The following is a 19,954-nucleotide window of genomic DNA, read 5'->3' as shown; positions in this document are numbered from 1 at the left end:
AAAATGCCAAAAGAATGTTAGGAACCATAAGGAAAGGATTCAGAGCAGCAGCCGTGTTAGTCTGTATTCGCAAAAAGAAAAGGAGGACTTGTGGCACCTTAGAGACTAACCAATTTATTTGAGCATAAGCTCTCGTGAGCTACAGCTCACTTCATCGGATGCAACAATGCATCCGATGAAGTGAGCTGTAGCTCACGAAAGCTTATGCTCAAATAAATTGGTTAGTCTCTAGGGTGCCACAAGTCCTCCTTTTCTTTATAAGGAAAGGGATAGATAATAAGACAGAAAATATCATATTGCCTCTATATAAATCCATGGTACGTCCACACCTTGAATACTGCTTGCGGTTCTGGTTGCCCTATCTCCAAAAGGATATATTGGGATTGGAAAAAGTGCAGAGAAGGGCAACAAAAATTATTAAGGGTGTGGAGCAGCTTTCTTATGAGGGGAGATTAAAAAGACTGGCACTGTTCAGCTTAGAAAAGAGATGGCTATGGGGGAGAGGGGATGTGATAGATCAGGAATGGTGTGGAGAAAGTCAGTAAGGAAGTGCTGTTTACCCCTTCCCGTAATACAAGAACCTGGGGTCACCCACTGAAATTAATAGGCAGCTGGTTCAAAACAAACAAAAGGAAGTATTTCTTCATACAACACACAGTCAATCTGTGGAAACTTGCCAGGGTTATGTTGTGAAGGCCAAAAGTATAACTGGGTTCAAAAAAGAACTAGATAAGTTCATGGAAGATAGGCCCATCAATGGTGATTAGCCAAAATGGTCAGGGATGCAACCCCCATGCTCTGACTGTCCCTAAATCTCTGACTGCCAGAAGTTGGGACTGGATGACAGGGGATGGATCACTCGATAAGGTGGCCTGTTCTGTTCATTCCCTCTGAAGCACCTGGCATCAGCCACTGTTGGAAGACTGGACACTGGGCTAGGTGGGCCATTGGTCTGATCCAGCCTGGCTGTTCGTATGTAACAAGGCAGAAAGGGAAGGGCTGTTGTGAGCCCTCAGAGCAGGGGAGAGCATGGGTCCCTGGCTTTCCCACTCCTGGCAGCTTTAACATCTCAGGAGTGCTCCAGCGGGTCCCACAGTTTCCTCAGGGCAGCAACCTCTCTAAGCACCATCTCTTGCCATGTAGCGTTCACACGCAGCAGGAACAGGATCCACACATGGCCCTGATGCAGGATGGGCTGGCAGCGACCATCAGACTGGAAGGGGCCAGGAGGGCAAGGCTTGGCATGCAGCTTCCCAGGTGCGTTATGGATTGGGAGAAGGGGCCAGTGAGTGCTAGCCAGGGAAAAAGGAGGTGGGGAGCCCTGTGGGACAGAGGCCTCACCCTGGATTGGTTCAGAACAGCTCTGTACTTCAGTTCGCAGATACAGCCTGCCCATTTGTACTCCCCTCCACAGGTGCTGGAACTGGGGGGGGGGGGGCTGCCGCACCCCCTGGCTTGAAATGTTTTCCATCATATCCAAGGTTTACAGTTTGATTCAGTGGCTCTCAGCACCCGCACTATACAAATTGTTCCACCCCCCTACTCCCCTCTGTTGGGGGGGTGGGGAGGAGAGAGGAAGACAAGAGAGGGGCATTGGGCCAAATTCCTCCTTGCTGTAACTCTGCTGATGCCCCTGAAGTTGCACCAGGGATCAATATATTTGGGGTAAAGTCCTCCAGGCCAGATGGCTTCCCCCATCAACTGTACATGCTTCGGGCATTACTTACAGGCACGGAGGGGTGGGTGTGTGTGTGTGCACGCAACAATGTCTGTAGTGGGAGTGCTGCTGATGGGAAACCATGTATTTGGCGGGGGCAGGAGGAGGTGGCAGCCTCCCCCCAACTCCCCGTGGTTCCAGCACCAACGGCCGACACTGCGTGGCTCGTTCCAGCTGCACACGGAGGGTGTCACCGCAAGGCCAGGGACGCCATGCTTACCCTGCCGCAGGGCCCCCAGGAGTCGCTAGCTCGACACAATGATAGATATTGCCTCGCTGTGGTGCTGATGGGTGGCCCCCCAGCTAAGAGTGTAATTGAGACCCATTTGGGACTCGTAATTTATAACATTAACCAAGAGAGCACATCTTCCCTGGAGCAAGCAACTGCTGCAGGCATCCCTTAGGACTCACAGACCCGCACTAGCCGGACCAGTTTAACTTAAATCAATTAAAAAGCCAGAGTAGTAAAACCAGTGCAAACCCCTGTGTGGATGTTCTCACATCAGTTTAAAACTGGAGATATCAGCTGCTGACTTGCACCTGCACACGTCCTGATGCGGCCGAAGTGACCTGAGAGCATCCACACACAACGCTGCCCCCATGTCACTACCTCAGTTTAAAATGCACTGTTAGTTAAACGGGAGCAACTCTGTGCAGAGAGCAGGCTGTAAAGCAATAACCAACTCCCACTCCGTCAAACAGCAGCCCCTTTCATGCCATGCTGACTTGCACCAAAATAACTAACTGGGTTTTAAGTCACCCCCCTTTGTTATTTCCATGCAAGTTTGTGTGCAGACCAGGCCTCAGAGCCCCTGTGAGATGCAGCCTCAGCTGCTGAGCCAACCTGGGCCCAGCTGTTAACCCCCACTTGAGAGGCTGGGTACTTACGGCTGAGTCATGCTGGCCGGTGGGCCCAATTGACTTTCACCAGGCTTTAGAGAGGGTGAGGCCAGCTCATTGGGCTTGAGACAAGCAGAGGGTTTTTGCAGGAAGGGCAGAGGGGGAGCGACAGTCTCTGGGCTCTGCCAATCTCAGGCAGGAAGTTTAGGCTGACATGGTCTTATTGCTTTGAGTGACCAGACCAGCCCATCCTCAGAAAACTCAGAGTCTGGGTGCTTTGTTAACAAGGGGCAGGGGCTTGGCCCATTCATAATCCCTGGAGCTGAGGCTAGAGAGGAAATTCCCTTTTTCAGTTTCCCGGGTGCACTCGCCAGCCCTCAGCACAGTGAATTTTCCTGATTCACCGGCAGCCCCTGTTGCAAGTCTACTCCTACCTCCCTGCATCCATGCACCTGCCTCTGGTCTCTTCCACACACTCTGTAGCCACCGCAGGCTCTCACTGGCCACCCCTGCCTCTCCTGCTCCCAGGCCTAGAAGCTGCAGGTTCCTTAATAGAAATCTGGAACAGGCCTGCAGGTTGTTACAAACCCAGCACTCTGCGGTGGAGAAAGAGTGGAGCCCAGCGGGTCTCCCTTAAGCTACAAGCTGGGGGCAGGCTTTGGGGTAACATAAGATCACCGTGTTCCTGCAGAGTCAGAGGAACCAGGTCCTGCTCTGTGCTCAGTAAGGGACGAGGGAACCATCAGTCCAGCCGGTAGAAAAAGCTGGGTGCAGAGGAAGCAAACTTATAGATGTTCCCTATCTGACAGCAAGAGAAAGGGACGTATCTTTCCAGCCAGGCTCCTTGTGGGATTTGTTAGGTACTGATGTGGCAAGACACAAACAGCCCCAGCCCCTGCCCTGAGGAGCTTACACAGCCAGGGACTGAGCGACATGTCAAACTGTTACCTTATGTTTTGGGTGCGGTAATGATCCCACGCCTACCACCCCCTTCTGCATTGCTTACCCTGAGCCAGCTTCTCCCTAAACAGCTGCTCCTCCCCACCCCTGCCCTTTGGGTGCCAGTGAACAACAGGGGCCTGTTACTCACAGACACTGACATTCTGCATCGCGAGAGCGAGTCGGAGAAGAAAAGCATTTCATACATACTTCGTCTTTGCCTCTTGCCCTTCACCACCTTGCTGCTGCCTGTCAGATCCATCAAGCTTAGAAAAACCACCACCAGAAACAGTCCAAGCTGCATAGTAACTTCCCAGTGCCTAGACTGCAGGGTGATCGAGAGTCCGTTCCACAGCGTGGTGTCTGGGTTTGCTCCTGCTACTGTGTCTTGGGCTGGATCAGAACTGAAAGTCTGTACACGATGCCTGGTACGGGACCATATCCGCACACCATAATATCAGCCACAGAAAACTTAGGTAGTAGGTAACATGAGTCTACCTTCAAACCCATAAGGAGCACAGGAGCGTGGATCTAGTCCCATCTGGGGGCTCCCACGCCGTGAGCGTTAGCTGCTTGTAGCTTCCAAACACACACCCACACAAACTGGAAGGGAAAAGGAACAGATTAACCTTATGGAATAATGAATGTTATTTTACGTCTTGTGCATAAACTGCTCAGCGGGACGCTGCGAGAATTAACATACAAGTGCCGAAACAGCAGGCCAGGAGGAATAACAACATCACAGAGCCCTGGAAGGGCAAAAAGGGGGGGGCCCAGGCAGCCGATCTGCAGGGAGGAGATTGACTGGTAATATTACTTCACAGACATATCTGGAAGTTCCTGTTTGCTAAAAAACTAATAGCAACCTATTTCCTTTGACAGGTTTCAGAGGAGCAGCTGTGTTAGTCTGTATCTGCAAAAAGAAAAGGAGGACTTGTGGCAGTCTCTAAGGTGCCACAAGTACTCCTTTTCTATTTCCTTTGAGAAAGTTAACATGACATTGAATAAGGGATGGCCTGTTTCTGGCTAAATTTTACTTAAAGTGCAGCAATCCTGATCACTGCTCATCTGACCGCTACCAGCTTGTAGGTGAGGCTCTTGTAGGCTGCCAGCATCACAGATGTCTCCCGTCAAGGGGGCCTCATTGAATGTCTCGTGACCTAACGTGGGCAAGTAGCTATTGATGTGATTGTAGCTACTGAGATTTCATGCTGTGCGTAGGGACAGTGCTGCTCATGCTCCCTCACACAGACTAGGTACGATTGTCCCTCGGGCAGGTCAAAACTCAGAGGTTCTGTTCCCCCAGAAATTACAGCATTTTGAAATTTCTATTAATCCCAGGTCAGAACCACAAGCCAAAATTTCCTGCACAACAAAATTAAAAAAAACCCACACCTTGGAAATAGCAAAATGACTCTTCTGGCATGTGTCAGTCAGCTCTGCCCGGGACAAGGCTTAGGCCCAACAGGGTCCCATCCTTAAAACATTGTCAGTACCTGGAGAGTGTCCTAGATCATTCAGGTTTTAAAAATCAGAAATAACTGATAAATTCACCAACCCCTGCGCAGGAGTTGCCATTTTAGGGCTGTCTCCTGCCTTCGCTCTGCTGCTACTGCAGATCCAGCCAGCAGAGGAAGCCCAAGTTAATTAACAAACACTATTCTCACAGCTGTGCTGACATCACCGCAGTGAACAGTGATGTAACCAGTCGGGAAGCAATGGCGGCATGTGCTCGATGAGGAAAACCATGGCGGTGTGATGGACAGATCAGGGCAAGGGCAACTCCGACAAAAAGCAAATTGTTCTGCGCCATTGCCTGTAATAGGGGATTGGAAGTCAGGGCCCCTGAGTTCTCATCTGCCTCCACCACTGATTTGCTGTGTAACCTCTGAACAAGTCTCTTACCTTTTTTGTGCCCCATTTCTTTTATCTGTAAAATGGACGTACTATATTAATACTTGTATTACAGTGATGCTCAACCAAGTACAGGCCCCCCTTGAACTGCTGCTGCACACACACATTGTAAGAGACAGCCCCTACCCCAAAGACCTTACAACCTAAATAGACAAGGCAGAATTATTATCCCTATTTTGCAGCTGGGCAACTAAGGCATGGAGTGATTAAGTGACTTGCCCAAGGTCACACGGGTCTGTGACAATGACGCCTGATGTCCTTGGTCCTGGACCAGTGCCTTAACCACAAGACACTTTTCCACTCCAGTAATATTGACGTGCCCTAGAGCAGATTAATTCATTCATATTTGTAACACTCTCAGGAACGTGGGAATTGCTAGACTGGATCAGACTCAGGGTCCATCTAGGCCTGTGTCCTGCCTCTGACAGGGGCCAACACCAACTGCTTCAGAGGAAGGGGTAAGAAACCCTGCAGTAGCAGGTACGGGATAATTTGCCCTCATGAAGGTCTCATCCTAACTCCTAATAGTTAGGGATTGGTTTAAGCCCTGAAGCCTGGAGTTTTATCTCTCTTCCAATACCCTTCTTTCAGGATTAACCATAATGACTCTGATGAAGTGGGCTTTAGCCCACAAAAGCTTATGCTCAGATAAATTTGTTAGTCTCTAAGGTGCCACAAGTCCTCTTCGGTCTTTTTGCTGATACAGACTAACACGGCTACCACTCTGCAACCTGTCATGACGACTCTGGACATTCTTGCCCTCCAGATAAATGCCTAATTGCGCATCGAATCTTAAGTTTCTAGTCTCAGTGGCATCCTGTGGCAGTGAGTTCCATGGTCTAACTGAAGATCTTGATGACCCTTGAACAAAAGATGCTGAAAAAGGGCAACATGTTTTCATGATAAAAGCAGTTTCCTTCCAGCTCCAGCACGACACTTCCCAGACTGAGCAATGATGGATAAAAGGGGGAAGCTTCAGGATTTGAGGTGTGATCAACAGCTACAGAGTTTGCTAACAAACCTAGCAACCATGCAGAACTGGCAGGGTTGGCCTGGACTTCAGACATATGCTCACTGCCCCCCCAGACAGTGCAGCCAAGGGAACAAAGTGCTGCTTCGCTCTGGAAATGATCGAGGAGGTGATCTTTCTGTGTACTATGTGTCTGGGAGGAAGCGAGACATCCCGGCTAAATAGAAAGCTCTGACACAGCTCTTCTGGGTGCAGCTGGCAATGCAAAGCCCTACCAACTGCTGCCATTGTGTGGGAATAAAGGGGACAACATTCACGCTGAGAGGCCAAATGAAACGGAAAATTATTTTAATCCCTTTAAAATAACTCTGCATCACCGATGCTCCCAGGGCCTGTCTAGATGGGGCTGGAGCTCGGTGGGGGCTGCAGTAAGACCCACACATAGCTGGAAATGGGCTTGTGCTGATTCTAAACCGCTAGGCGCTTGGCACGGAGAGACCCCACCCCCCATGGTACCAGGATCTCTCACATGCTGAGGGGAATGGGGCTTTGGCAGAGTTTGTACACTAGGAGCCCAGGTGCTTGGCTGGCATAAATTGGTGCAGCTCCCTTGGTGCAGCCGTGGCCATTTGCAACAGCTGAGGATCTGGCCCTAGGCCTCCAAAATGAGTCTGCAAACCGTTCAAGCCGAGTGCCGTGCTGCTCATCTCAGCTATGCAGCGACCTGCAGGTGCCTCCTCCAGCTCAGCGGGGCAGCCTCTCCCTCCCTCAGCAGGTCAGCTGGGAGCAGCCAGCGGGCTTTTTACAGTGCTCAGACTTTGGCTTCAGACCAGCACTTGCAAACACAGCCTCTAATCCTTCTAGCATGCAGGTACTAACCAGCGACAGCTGGCCTGGAGAAGAGGGCTGGATGGATCTTTCAAACCCGTGCAGGCATTACCTATGGGAGGGGGTCACCCCTCTGGTTCCCCACCCCAGGGACTTCTCCTGGGAACCTGTCCTGGCTTGGAGACACACGGGCTGACAAAGAGGATTCTGATGGTCATTCCCATCACTCCCCCCCAGCCCATCACCACAGCAGCCAAGAGCGCAGAGAAATTGTATCTCCACTGCACTCCTCTGGGCGTTAAACCCACTACTTTAAAATATCTTTTTTGTGCAATCCTGCTCCCGTTACCCCAGGCTGGCCTTGGTGTGCAGAGACACGACAGCCCTGCTAGTTCCTCTAGGCCAGCCCAGTGCATTTCCTAGTCTTTTGTCCCATCTAGTGGGACACGATCTTGAGACCTGAGCCAAAGCCCAGTGCAGTCGGTGGAAGTGCCTCAGGGCCTTCGAGAACAGTTCTGGGCCTGCTGAAGTCCTTTATCCCCCTCTCACTCACTGTGGCTTGCCCTGCCGCCAGCTGGAAGGAACAGATACACGCTTCCGCAGCAGCGAGGGTGAGAACGTGCCTCAGGGCCAGCGCTGGGGAATATTCAACTCCGTTGCTGAACACAGGCCCCATGGCCAAGAGGAACTCTGGGCTAGCCGCTCTGGGCACTCAGCACGGGAGTAAGGAAAGGGGTCTCTGGCGCTGCCCAGGATGGGGGAGATCCGTCCCCCGCGGCAGAGGGCCAGGGCAGGGCCTCCACTGAACAGGCTAGAGGAAATCTGCACGGAGGAGCTGGATTTGGGAAAGTCTGCCCCTCCCCTGCTCTGAGAAGGTAACAACCCCGAGCACTGGTTGGCATCAGGATTTGAACCCAGCCCCAAACTACAGGCCTCTACCACTTGAGCTGAAGGAGTAAGTCCTGTTAGCTGGTGGCAGGACTAGACCATCATCCTCTAATCGACCAGCCGCTCGAGGGGGACACGACCCCTGGATTGCCCCATGTGCTGTGACAGCATATCTCCGATTGAAGTGTTCATGCTAAAATGGAAAGCTGAGGGCTGCTTTGGTTGCAGAACAATGCTGAGGCCTGGGAACTATTTCTCACACACCCGGCAAAGGGTCATTGTCATCCTCCGGTCCCCGTGACTTTGAACTTCACCACAGCCCTGCTATGGCCCCCCCAAAAGCTGCCCTGGCAGGAGCGCAGCGCTTCCCATGTGCTTGTCGTTAAGGTCCTGCAGCAGCATCCAGGGGGTTTTCAAATAAATAGTTAGTCACTCGGGTAAACACCATCTTGTGCTGCGCTTTGAAGGCTGTCTGCTGCAAGCTGCTTTATAAACATTGTCAAGAGCTTCAGCTAGGCCGAGGAGCGTTTACCGAAGTGGGGATGTGTGCAGGGGAGGCCTGATCCTTGGGCAGCTCTAGCCCCTTCCCCCTGGCCCGGACTGAGACACAGACACACAGACACACACACGAAGAGAGGGTGTGCATGGTCATGTGGCGCAGCATAGACATCCAGCCCTGGAGCAGAAACATTTTGCAGGGGAGGATTGTGGCTGAGTTTGGGCCCTTCTGCAGCAAAGTGAACGTCGGATACACTTATCCTAATCTGCAATCACCTTCCCAGCTCCTAACACCTGCAGCCAGGCACTTCCCATGCCCAGAGCTTTGGCCTGGTCCGATTGTTATCGTTTTACTCCCTGGGGCCCAGGCAAGGTTCACAGAGCTCATCGGAGAGGCAGAGTTGGCCTGGATTTGGGCCCAGCTGGTGCCCCACCTCCCCGGGCTCTGCTCCCACCCGAGGCGCCGTAGGAGGGAGGCAGAGCTAGCAAAGGCAGATAAAAGAATTCTCCTCTAAACAAGCGTCTGGGGCTCCAGGACAGGATCCCGTCTGCCACAGGCGGCTCCTGGGGAGCCTCCACCCGCGACACAGTGAGGCCAGGAGCATGGCTACGGAGCGGGCGGGGGGGACTCGTCTTCTCTGGACGCGCACGGCAGGGTTTGCACGGGAGCAACAGGCAGCCGGGCTCTTATTACAGACTAGACAACACTGACTTGTGCATAGGACAAGTGCAGCACAATACTGCCTGACGGTGACAACCGCCCTGTGTTTGCGATGATTGCCATCTAGCTTTAGTCACAGGGAGCATTTTTGCTCCAATTCCTCGACATCTGCACTGGCTTCCCGCTGCAATTCTGTGCATTGCTTTTGATCTAGAAAGCCTTGTGTGGCTTGGGACCTGAATGTGAAGCCCACCAATCTCCCCACGTGCACCCCGCTGCTGAGGAGTTCATGGTAACATCTGCAGGCCAGAGACAGGGAATTTGCAGAGAGGAGAGAGGGCTGGACTCCGGGATGCATTTCCCTTGCTGCTCCAACAGACTCAGATTCAGGAGAAAGGTGAAATGGAGTTTCCAAAACTCCCCCTCAGACTAGAGCAGGGTGTAGAATTTGCAACAAACAATGAATCTGGCATGTCCTGCCTCCTTCTCCCCCTGCAGATGGGGTCCAAGTCTCCCAAAGGAATTCCTGGTGCAAAAATCAGTCGGCGAACAATTTCTGCAGATCATTCTCGGCCCACAAGCTATCCATTGCAGTGGTTAATTTGTGCCAGGGCTGAGCCCCAGCACCTCTGTGCCTGGCAGTTCAGAGCCCTGGCACCTCTGGGCTTGCCATGTCAGTTATGACAGTAAAAAAATTGCTTGAGCCCTGACACCTCTTTCATTACAAATAAAGCCCTGGTTCATTGCATGTGTCCAGTATTTAAAATTCCAGCACTATTCCTTTTGTTTGGACCCACAGGTCACATGGTAGCTTTCCGTTTGCTGATTATAGCAGGTTTCTGGTTCAAATAGTCATGATTATGAACTCAAAACTGGCTTCTGAGAACCGTCTCCAGTCCTCCTGCAGAATTTGCTGTCTAGGCAAACCTTCCCACCTGTAGATGCAGCTGCTAGGACTTTCGAGAGAAAACTCCCCGCATGCAGAGGGCCAGCATCATGTCTGTGGAACACTTACATCCCACATAAACCCTCCAGTTGGGGCTGCTGCTGTGCAAAGGCCTTGGAGCTTCACCTGGAAACCAGCCTCGGAGGGTGCCAACATACTCCAAGCAAATTCCTTTCATTTTCCATGTTCTACCCCAGACAAAGCCTCAGAAGCCAGGGTGGCTACTGGCCCAGCAGAGCAAGCGAGTTTGTGTCCTGGCTGGAGATGGGGCATGCCGAGATATTTAGCTAAAATTTGGCTTTGCTGCAGACACTTCCGAGATTTTAAAGCTAGAAGGAAGCTACTACCCTCCTACTTTCAGCTTGCTAGGAAATTATCCTCTGCTCCCACCCACCTGTTTGTCAGGTTCCAGTAACTGACGGCATGTGAGACTGATGGCTCACTGACACTGCACAGACTTGAGCCACTTGATGGGCCACTTGAGATTGCACAGACCCTGCTTTCATAGCTCAGAGGGGTGGGACCTGCCCCACTCGGCTCAGAAACCTAAAGACGACCGTGTAAATGTCAACGTCGCTGGCTGCTTCACTGCTGCTCATCCAAGCAGGAAGATCCAGATAACGTGCTTTTCCTGAGTATCCCCCGACAGACCCCAAGAGTGAATTCCCGCTAGTTATGCAGACAGCCCACAACACAATAACCCAACCAGTACACGAGCTCCACAGATTAGTACAGGCTGCTCCAACTCTGTCCCACGGGCCTTTCCCAACTCATCCTAAAGGGCTGCTCCAACTACACAGAAGAGGAGAAAAGGAGCGAGGTGCAATTCAAATGTTTCCATGTACATATGTTGTAGGGGGATTACGCCATCAAGTGTCCATTCTGCATCTGTCTGCAGCAGCTCCGCCGAGAAGACCCACTGTGATGAGACTAAGACCACGTGCAGACCATGGGGCCACGAGGAAAGGGTCTGAACTGTGATGTTACTGGTGCTCATTCGAATGTTTCAATCATGGGATGAAATTCAAAGTGCGAGGTCATGCACTTAGGGTCTCATAGTAAGAATTTCTGCTACGAGCTGGGAGCTCATCAGTTGGAAGTGACAGAGGAGGAGAGAGACCTGGGGGCGTGGGTCAAGCACAGGATGAGTGATGTGGCTTTGGAAAGGCAAAGGTGATCCTAGGATGTATCAGGCAAGGCATTTCCAGTAGAGATAGAGACAAATTAATGCCATTGGACAAGCCCCTGGTGAGACCTCAGCTGGAGTCCTGTGTGCAAGTCTGGTCACCCAGGTTCAAGAAAGATGAATTCAGACTGGAACTGGTGCAGAGAGGGACTAGGAGGCTGACGAGGGGAATGAAGAGCCTGTCTTTGAGAGGAGACTGGAAGAGCTCGGCTTGTTTAGTCTAACATAAAGACAGCTGAGAGGGGAATCTGACTGCTATAAATACATCGGGGGTAAATACCAGGGAGGGCGAAGAGCTATTGAAGCTACAGGACAATGCTGGCACAGAACAAATGGGGATAAATTGGCCATGAACAAATTCAGGCTGGAAATTAGGAGGTTTGTAACCACCAGAGGGGTGAGGTTCTGGAACAGCCTCCCAGCAGGAGTTATGGGGGCAAACAACAATTAGTTTTAAGAGAGAATTGGACTAATGTATGCGTGTGGTTGTAGGACGGCGGGGACCAGGACTCAACCGTCCTGGAGCTCACAGGTTCCATCTTGTGTTCCGAAAAGCTCATGCTCCAGGGTTTCAGGCAGCCAGGTGCCGGGGTCAGAAAGAGATATCCCACCCCTCCCCTCCCCCAGTGTATTCGGGGGTTTTCTTTTAACTCCTTTTTCTGATGCGTTAGGGTGGCCGTGGCTGGAGGTGGGAGGCTGAACAGGTGGGCCACGCTCGGCGGCGGCATTGAGCATTCTCCCTCTCGGGGGTTTGCCTGGCTGGGTCTTGCTCACGTGCTCAGGGTCTCACCGATTGCCCCGTGTGGAGCTGGGAAGGAATTTCCCCCCCGCTCACATTGGCAGTGACCTGGGGCGGTTTTATGTCTTTTGTTGTTGCCGCCTTCCCCTGCAGCTGGGCGCGGGTCACTTGCCAGGGTGGTCTGGGTGTCTCTCACGTAATCATCTCCCTGCCATTGTGGGGGCCTCATGCCCTGGTGCACTTTGGTCCCTCCTCATGGCACAGAATGGTCCCATCTCCTGAGGGCTGTGATACTTGGGGCTCGTTTCAGTACATGGCTTTAGTGTGCGGGTGCTGGCCTGACACATACAGGAGGTCCTAGTAGCTGATCTGGTCCCGTCTGGCCTTAAACTCTATGCCTAGCACAAATGCAGTCCATTGCATTCCTAGGCCCTGGTGCGCTGTGCAAAGCTGGGTAGCTTCCATTATCCCCATTTTATGGATGGAGAAACAGAGACACAGAGACATGCTGACGGCCACCCAGCAATTTGGCAACAGAGCTGGAGCTAGAAGCCAGGCCTCCTGCATCAGCCACTTCTGCTCCATCTCGCAGCCAGGGCAGCCTTCCCACCCCTACTTGGAGCTGCTTGTGTGATGCTCCCAGCCAGTTCCCAGGAGGAGCAAAGCCCAGCTATTATACACTTACACATCTCGTCGGGAAGGTCAACTAATCATCAGAGAGATTTGGTGTGGACAGGAGAATCTTTTTCTGACAACAGTGCCTAGTCCTCAGCATCGTTAAATAAACCTACTTCATAAATACAGATTAAAATAAATCTTCACAAGTTAAACAAAGTAAAACGCCAGGCTTGCACGCAGTGATTCAGCCTGTGTTTATATTACACCAGCTCCGTTTTGCTTTGCCTTTCCCTCCCATTAAAAATGTGCGATGAGGTTACTTGGAGACAGTGAGGGGTGGTAGTTAGAAGGTTTTCTAGGAGGGGTGGGGTGAGGCAGGTGATCTGGCTTCTAGCTCTGAAGCTGACACTGAATTGCTAGTTCCCCTGGACTAGTCACTTTTCCTCTCTGAGCCTCAGTTTCCCCATCTGGAGAACCAAGTGAGTGCAAACACCCACACAAGGGTAGTGCTTTGAGATGCTCCAGTGAAGAGTGCCACGTATGTTTATAGTCGGATCACTTTGTCCAGCAAGCATCCGTCCACATACACACGCAAAGCCACTTTGTTCTGCTTAATCCCTCAGGCAATAAAGATCAGCGGCGTTAAGCCAAATGTCCTACCCCGAAGGTCTTTATTTGATATTATATTTCAGAGCCAAAGTTCTGCCAAAACCATAAACCATCAAGCTAAGCACTGGAAAAAAACCAAAACCTGGCAGCAGCATTGTTGAGGTCTGAGTCCTTCCGCCAGCTTCTGCAAAGCACTCACACCAGCGCTGCTGGGAGCCTACCAACAGGGACTGTGTCTAGAACTGACTCCTGCCTGCTAGAGGTCCCACCTGTCCCTTGCCACCGCCTTGCTTGGCTACGTTACCAAGTCACTTTCACATCCACCCGCCATCCTGAGCTGGGTCCCAGATTCTCTCTCCAAGCTGTATCCCGCAGCTCATGCGGTCACCACCTATCAGCATGGGGTGGAGATACCATAGTGCTGGTTAGACTGACAAGGAAGAATGCCCTTGCAGTAAAGGGGCAAGACTGGGCCTCAAGAGACCTGGATTTGGTCCTTGGTTCTGCCACAGACTCACTATGTGACCTAGGGCAAGTCACTTATTCTTATCTGTGAAAAGCGGGTGATAATACTCCATTTTTTCCACGCTTAGTCTGCCTGGTCTATTTGGACGGTAAGCTCTGGAGAGCAGAGACGGTCTCTCACTAGGCGTCTACACAGCCCCTAGTACACAGTAGGCCTCTAGGTACCTGCTAAAACCTTTATTAGAATCATCGCTGCATGTACCAGTGCTCCAGGATTGCCTGTAGTGCAGCGCATTATAAACAGTCACTTAAGGTAGGAAACTTCGTCACCGTCTCAGTTTGCTTCTATGACAGACGCGCTGTAGTGAAACAGGCCACCTCCCAGAGCAGACCCAGCAATCCAAAAAGGAGCCCTGAAGTTCTGGGAGTGATGACGAGGTCAGGTGCGTGTGTGAGTGAGGGAGAGACACAGCACCTGCGTTCCTTCTGCACCTTAACCTGCCTTCTGGCATCATTATAAATGCACAGGAGGCATCATGTCAGGCACTGCTCCATTAAATGGGATCAGGAGCAGATTTGGAGCGTGCATGGGGATTTTGTTTGGGACAGTGGGACGTTCCCATCTGGTGTTATCAGGACCGGTGATCTGCTAGGCCACTCCAATCCTTGACTCTGGGAGCCAGCCTGACCCTGCTCTGCTGTGAGAACCCCCACTCCTGGGCTGTTCATGCACAGCCTCTGGCATGTAAGCTGCTCCCAACTATTTGCAAGCGAATGACACTAGCCAGTATCTCCAGTCCCAGACACAACCCTAGGAACCTCCATCTTGCAGTGTCCAGTTATGCCTGCTGGACGCTGTAAGCTTATATAAGTTTGTCAATTTAACAAAGAAATTGATATGTACCATGCACCCAAGGGGAGCCTCTGACACACTGCAAACCAAACACACTGCTTCAGGTAGAACAAACAAACAAATTTATTAACTATAAAGATAGATTTTAAGTGATTATAAGTCAAAGCACAACAAGTCAGATTTGGTCAAATGAAATAAAAGCAAAATGCATTCTAGGCTGATCTTAACACTTTCAAGGACCTTAAAAACTTAGATGCTTCTCACCACAGGCTGGCTGGTTACTTCTCAGTCAGGCTCTCTGCTTTGATCAGCACTTCAGTTGCTTGGCGTCTGTAGATGTGGTGGAAGAGAGAGCGCACGGCAAACATCTCTCCCTTTCATCATGTCCTTTCTTCCCTCTTGGCTTTCCTTCCCCCCCTGCCCCCGAGTCAGGTGAGCATTACCTCATCGCAGTCCCAAACTGCCCACAGAAAGGGCGGGGTGACTCCCTCAAGGGTCTAACAGATTCTTTTGTTGCTGCCTAAGCCAGTGTCCACTGTTCCTGTGAGGCTGGGCTGGGTTTGTCCCATCCATGCCCTGAGGAGGTGTGAACTGCCTCTCTGTTCTTGGAGAGTTTTTGCGTGGGCTTGCTTTAAACCATGAGGATACATTTTCAGCCTCATAACTATATACATGAAATATATAACCTTACTATAACATCACTATAACAACCATGCTCAGTGCATTATGAGCCTTCCAAAGACACCCAACATGACAAACTTTGCATTGGATACCATATGATCATTTTATAAAGATGAACAAGGGGATGTAAGGTGTTCCCGAGGTACAGAGCATCACAGACAGGTCAAATGCAAACGTTCCCTAATTTCCCCCAGTGCTTTTTTGCACAGTAGAACTTTACATTGCATAATTTCAGCATCATCTGCTGAAACTGTCCCTGGGTTAAGTAATGCACTTACAAAATGCAAATTAAAGATGAAAAGCAGAGGTCCAGACTGAGGGAGAGAAGACTCAGAAGAGGTGTTTTCAGCTGCATTTTCAGAGCAGACCAAGGGGGAGCTAAATGTGCGGCTGTTCCCTTAGAAGCATCCTCTGAATATTTCTGCTAACCTCAGTTACCAAAAGCCAGTGTTGCCTCCCTCACAAATACTTAAAGACTGAGAGACAAGTGAAGAGGCACCTGCCCACACTACATGAGGATAGAACCCCCCACTCTTCCTCTGTGACCCTCAGAGAACTAGTGCAAAGCCCCATACAGTTCTGAGCAAACTGCCGAAGGCTGCAGGCTGGTCAACAAACCAACCTCTTTGGTTAAGCCTCTGCAAGCCCCTGTTCTTTCGGTTTAAGAGCATCCACGCAGCAATTTGCATCCGTTTAATTAAATTGCTTTAAATTCACACCAAGCCTCCATGGCTTAGGCCAGGCGTCCATTCAGAGCATTTTGCCAGGAGAGCAACATCAGTCTGCTACGTTGGCAGAGCGCTCCTAGTGTGGACACAGTTTATACCACAAAACGGCCCCTTTGCTGGTAGAGCTCATTCCGACCCCCTGGGCAAAATAAACGAAAAGCGCAGTTTTGCTGCTGTAGCGGTGTCTACATTAGGGCCTTTTGGTAGCAAGCTATTGTGGTCACATCTCCTCATACCTCTGACCAACAGAGCTGCCAGAGCTGGCAAAAGTTTTCAGTATAGACCTGCCCTGAGAGAAGCCAGCTTGAGTCAAAAGCTGATGTGCTAATCACTCTGTGCAAAACAGGGATGAAACACAGGGGCTTGGAATTCCAGGGCAGCATGCAGCGCTGTCTGTGCAGAGGATGAAACCCCATGAAAAGGAAGCATGCACTAAACACAAGATTCTTAAAGGATTCCCAGCACTCTTGCCGTCCTGTCTAACTGTCACACTGGCTTCAAAATCTGAACCCTGCAGAGCCCCAGAGTCCTGCGCTGCCCCTCAGAAGCAGATGGAAAAACAAGACTGGGAAAAATCAAGAGAGACCCCAGCTTTGTTTGGGGCAAGAGAAGGAGGTTGGGGGGTGGGTGTCTTGTGCTTTCCCTGATCAAGGAGTTCCAGCAAGTTTAGCTGTGAACTAATTTGCAGTCTGTCTTCTTAGGGGAATTCTACTGCTGCCACTTGAACAGAGGGACCCAGGGGACTGGGCTGGGGCTGGGTCAGGGACAGGAGAGATGCAGGGAGGACTCCAGCAGCACAAGCCTGGGGCGTGCTGCCGGGCTGCCCCCAAAACCTGGCACTGCTCAGCTCCTCTCACAACCTGCCTGGGTTGGTCTGTAATGCAAGGTTTTCTCCAGTAGACACAGGCCAAGTTCAGCATGTAAAAGCAACTTAGGGAAGCTAAAATCAGAAGGTGTGATTCCCCAGGAGCTGTCAGCTGGGGCTGTCTGAACCAGGGATACTGGGCAAAACCTGATTATTCTGTCTGTTCATACCCCAAAGGAGGGCATCTCTCTGGGTCAGGGCTGTCTCCAGATCCCTGGCTGAGGTCAGGGAGTCGAGCTGGGAGCAGACATGGCATGGGAGAACCTTGCCCTTCTCGAGAGCATATTTTGCTCCCTGTTGTTTCGTTTTCCTCTCTCTTTGCCACATCTGGTATTCCTTTTACACACCCACGGGTGTGTTTGTGTGGTGGGGGGGGGAGAGCTGAGGTCTGAGTGCAAATCTGTGCAGCCTTTTACATGCACTGGTATGTGACACAGAGGCAGGACGGTCCCATACTCAGGTGTTAGCCTAGGCTGCAGAAAAGGCAGGTTCAGTTACCTGCTCTGCTGCAAACGTCTGATGTAAGTTTGGGCAAATCCCTGTCTCAGTTTCCCCATCTGTACAATGGTGAGGATCGCCCTGCCCTGCCTCACCGGGGTGCTGAGAATAGACCCGGTCAATATTCCGACGTGCTCAGATGCTATGGTGCCAGGTCCCAGAAAAATACCTTAGACTATCTGAAATAATGGGAACCACCCAGGAACCTTCGATGTCTCAGTGCAAGCCAGCTGTCTCCCAGGAGCCTCAGCTGTGAACAGTCCCACCCCAGGTACCCGTTGGGCCACCCCTGAGCGGTACGTACTCCTGGGAGTTGTCCCACTGAGTGCACGGATCCCTAAGCAGGAGACAAAGGTTTCTAGCATTGCCCAGCTCTGTGCCCAACAGTGCTGGGCAGAGAGAGAACGCTCAGTGCCCGCAGAGCCTGCCTCCTTCACATGCCTACCGCTCCCAAGGGATGCGTCTCCCTAGGGTACTGCTCTCCATAATGAGGGAGGTGCAAAGGACCCCGTAGCCCTGATTTTGCAGGAGACAACAGGAATCTGTGGGGCAGAAAGTCCCCAAACTCCTAGCGTTCTGCCTTCTCATAGCTGTAGGCAGATGGCACCGGGAGCCCTTTGTACCCAGAGGTGCTCCCCAGAAAGCAGGCTTTTTTCTCCACACTCTGACCTTTCAGTAAGCAAAGCAAAGCCAAACATCAGCTGCCAGCCCCTCTGGTTCTGGGAGCACCGCCTAGTGCGGAGCCCAGTGCCCTGTTATCCCACCCGTTTGACAGCCAAACAGGGAGACAGCAGCACTTCCCAATGGGTGAACTCCCACTGCACATCAGCAAGGGGTGTTAACTCAGATGTCTGATTACTACCAGCATCACTTCTAATCCTTTCCATGTTGCTACCCCGTGAGAAACGGCCAGTCAACGCACTTACCGGGTGCTGTGCAGGTACCTGCTATGCACAGATGGCCCCTTCCTTTACAAAGAGGCTGAATTATCCATGGCAATTTAAATATGCAAATAGTTTCCTACTCAGTTAGCTACCCTCCTGATTGTTCAGGTAACCAAGACGCTTGCTACTCTCTTTGAAAGTCAGGGTGGCCGTGGCTGCGGTGGGACGGCCAGTTACGAAGTGCTAGACTCCTGCGCAGCAGCTGGTGGGATTTTGTAGTTGGTCCAGTAGCAGCAGCTCACTTTAATAACCTGACACATATTTCTGAATAACTCCCCTTGTGTCCTACACTCAGATCTGGCATGTAACATACAAGCAGAGAACAAAAAGCAATACCCCACCTTCCCCGTAACACTTCTCCCAGGTTGGTGGTTGGGGTAGTGAGGAAATCCCCACAGAGTTTGCTGTAATTCTTCACAGCTTTCCATTGTCCAAATTCATTAGCGATATTGCAGGAGGCAAACCCACAAGTCAGAAGCCAACAATGCTCACACTTCTAGCTAACAGCCTGCATTGCGAAAGCTTAATCTCAACAAACATGCATTGTGAAACCCTTACCTCTGAGCTGTCAGTCACTCATGACTGCTGAAGAGACTCTACTTAGTTTCTCAGTTTTAAAATACCACAAGAACAATCACAAAAATCCTCTGTTCCTCCAGGGAAAGTTACACGCGAGTTTCTGTCCAAAAAAAAAAAAAAAGTAGTCCCTGGGAGCTCACGGGGAAGTCTGGTGCAATGGGGCTTCAGGGGGTTGTTTGGCTGGTTGGTTGAAGCAGATTTCGAGCAGCCTCACAAACTCTGCAGAGAGAAACAAACCCTTCTGGGATGTGCAGGATTTCAAGCTCGTAAAGATTATCCAGGCTAGTTTATACTCCATCAGCCCACACTGCTCCCTGTGTATGTGATCATATCAGAGCAACTGGCACATTAATAACGCCTGCCCACAAGGCCACAGACTCCATCCCCATTCTAGGAGTATGGTTGTGGTTTGTTGTTTTTTTTAAATTATTATCATTACCAGAGTATCCAGCTTTGTAAAAGCATCCAGTGCATACTCCAGCATGAGGGAATTCCACCCGACTAGTACCACCTCCTAAGACAATATCCAGCCAAAATATTGTGACTGTTGCAAAACCCGGACTGGAGCTCACCAAAGGACCATCCAATGTAACATCCAGAGCCAACAGGGTCTCAGTAAATCCCTGCAGGGGGACAGAACATACAGGGTTCTTCTGTTTTATTTATGACCGTTAATTCTGACTTGTTACTTACATTTCAGTGGTAACTGGCATATGAAGTCTTCAGCAGTCACTACTGCATCTGTTCATAAACACAGCAAATATTAGAAGCAGCTTGTTACCCTCTCGAGGGGAGAAGAGACTAAGTAGACGAGCGTTAAAGCCTAGTTATTTTTCAGGCTGTAACCGTGCTGCAGGAGGAAACATTCATGCTTAGGAAGTTAAATAAAGATTTTCTTAGGAAAACAACCCTGCTATGGCTGAGAGCTGTGTTCTGATACCTGCTGTCTCGGATACCTAATCTGCCTTTCCTCCAGCTGCTGCTCAGC

The 19,954-nt window shown here is 50.9% G+C and overlaps 1 protein-coding gene across 3 annotated transcripts in view; it reads right to left on the bottom strand.

Moving 5' to 3' along the window:
• The window catches only part of RSPO1 (R-spondin 1), a 34,215-nt gene extending 14,735 nt beyond the window's left edge, over positions 1–19,480 (bottom strand). Inside the window, exons 1-2 of one of the 3 annotated variants that reach the window (XM_048825965.2) lie at positions 18,946–19,480; positions 3,995–4,099 (exon numbers count right to left, since the gene is read on the bottom strand). In XM_048825965.2, the coding sequence (XP_048681922.1) occupies positions 3,995–4,037 (43 nt within the window). In that variant the 5' untranslated portion in view covers positions 4,038–4,099; positions 18,946–19,480. Of the gene's footprint in view, positions 1–3,706; positions 4,100–18,945 lie in introns of those variants that run through there. The other 2 variants (XM_075121294.1, XM_048825964.2) reach the window with 2 other exon arrangements.
• Positions 19,481–19,954: the final 474 nt, after the last annotated feature.

The sequence above is a fragment of the Caretta caretta genome, chromosome 19 (assembly GCF_965140235.1).
Source record: "Caretta caretta isolate rCarCar2 chromosome 19, rCarCar1.hap1, whole genome shotgun sequence".
NCBI classification, from domain to species: domain Eukaryota; kingdom Metazoa; phylum Chordata; order Testudines; family Cheloniidae; genus Caretta; species Caretta caretta.
This window is presented reverse-complemented; position numbering and strand designations above follow the sequence as displayed.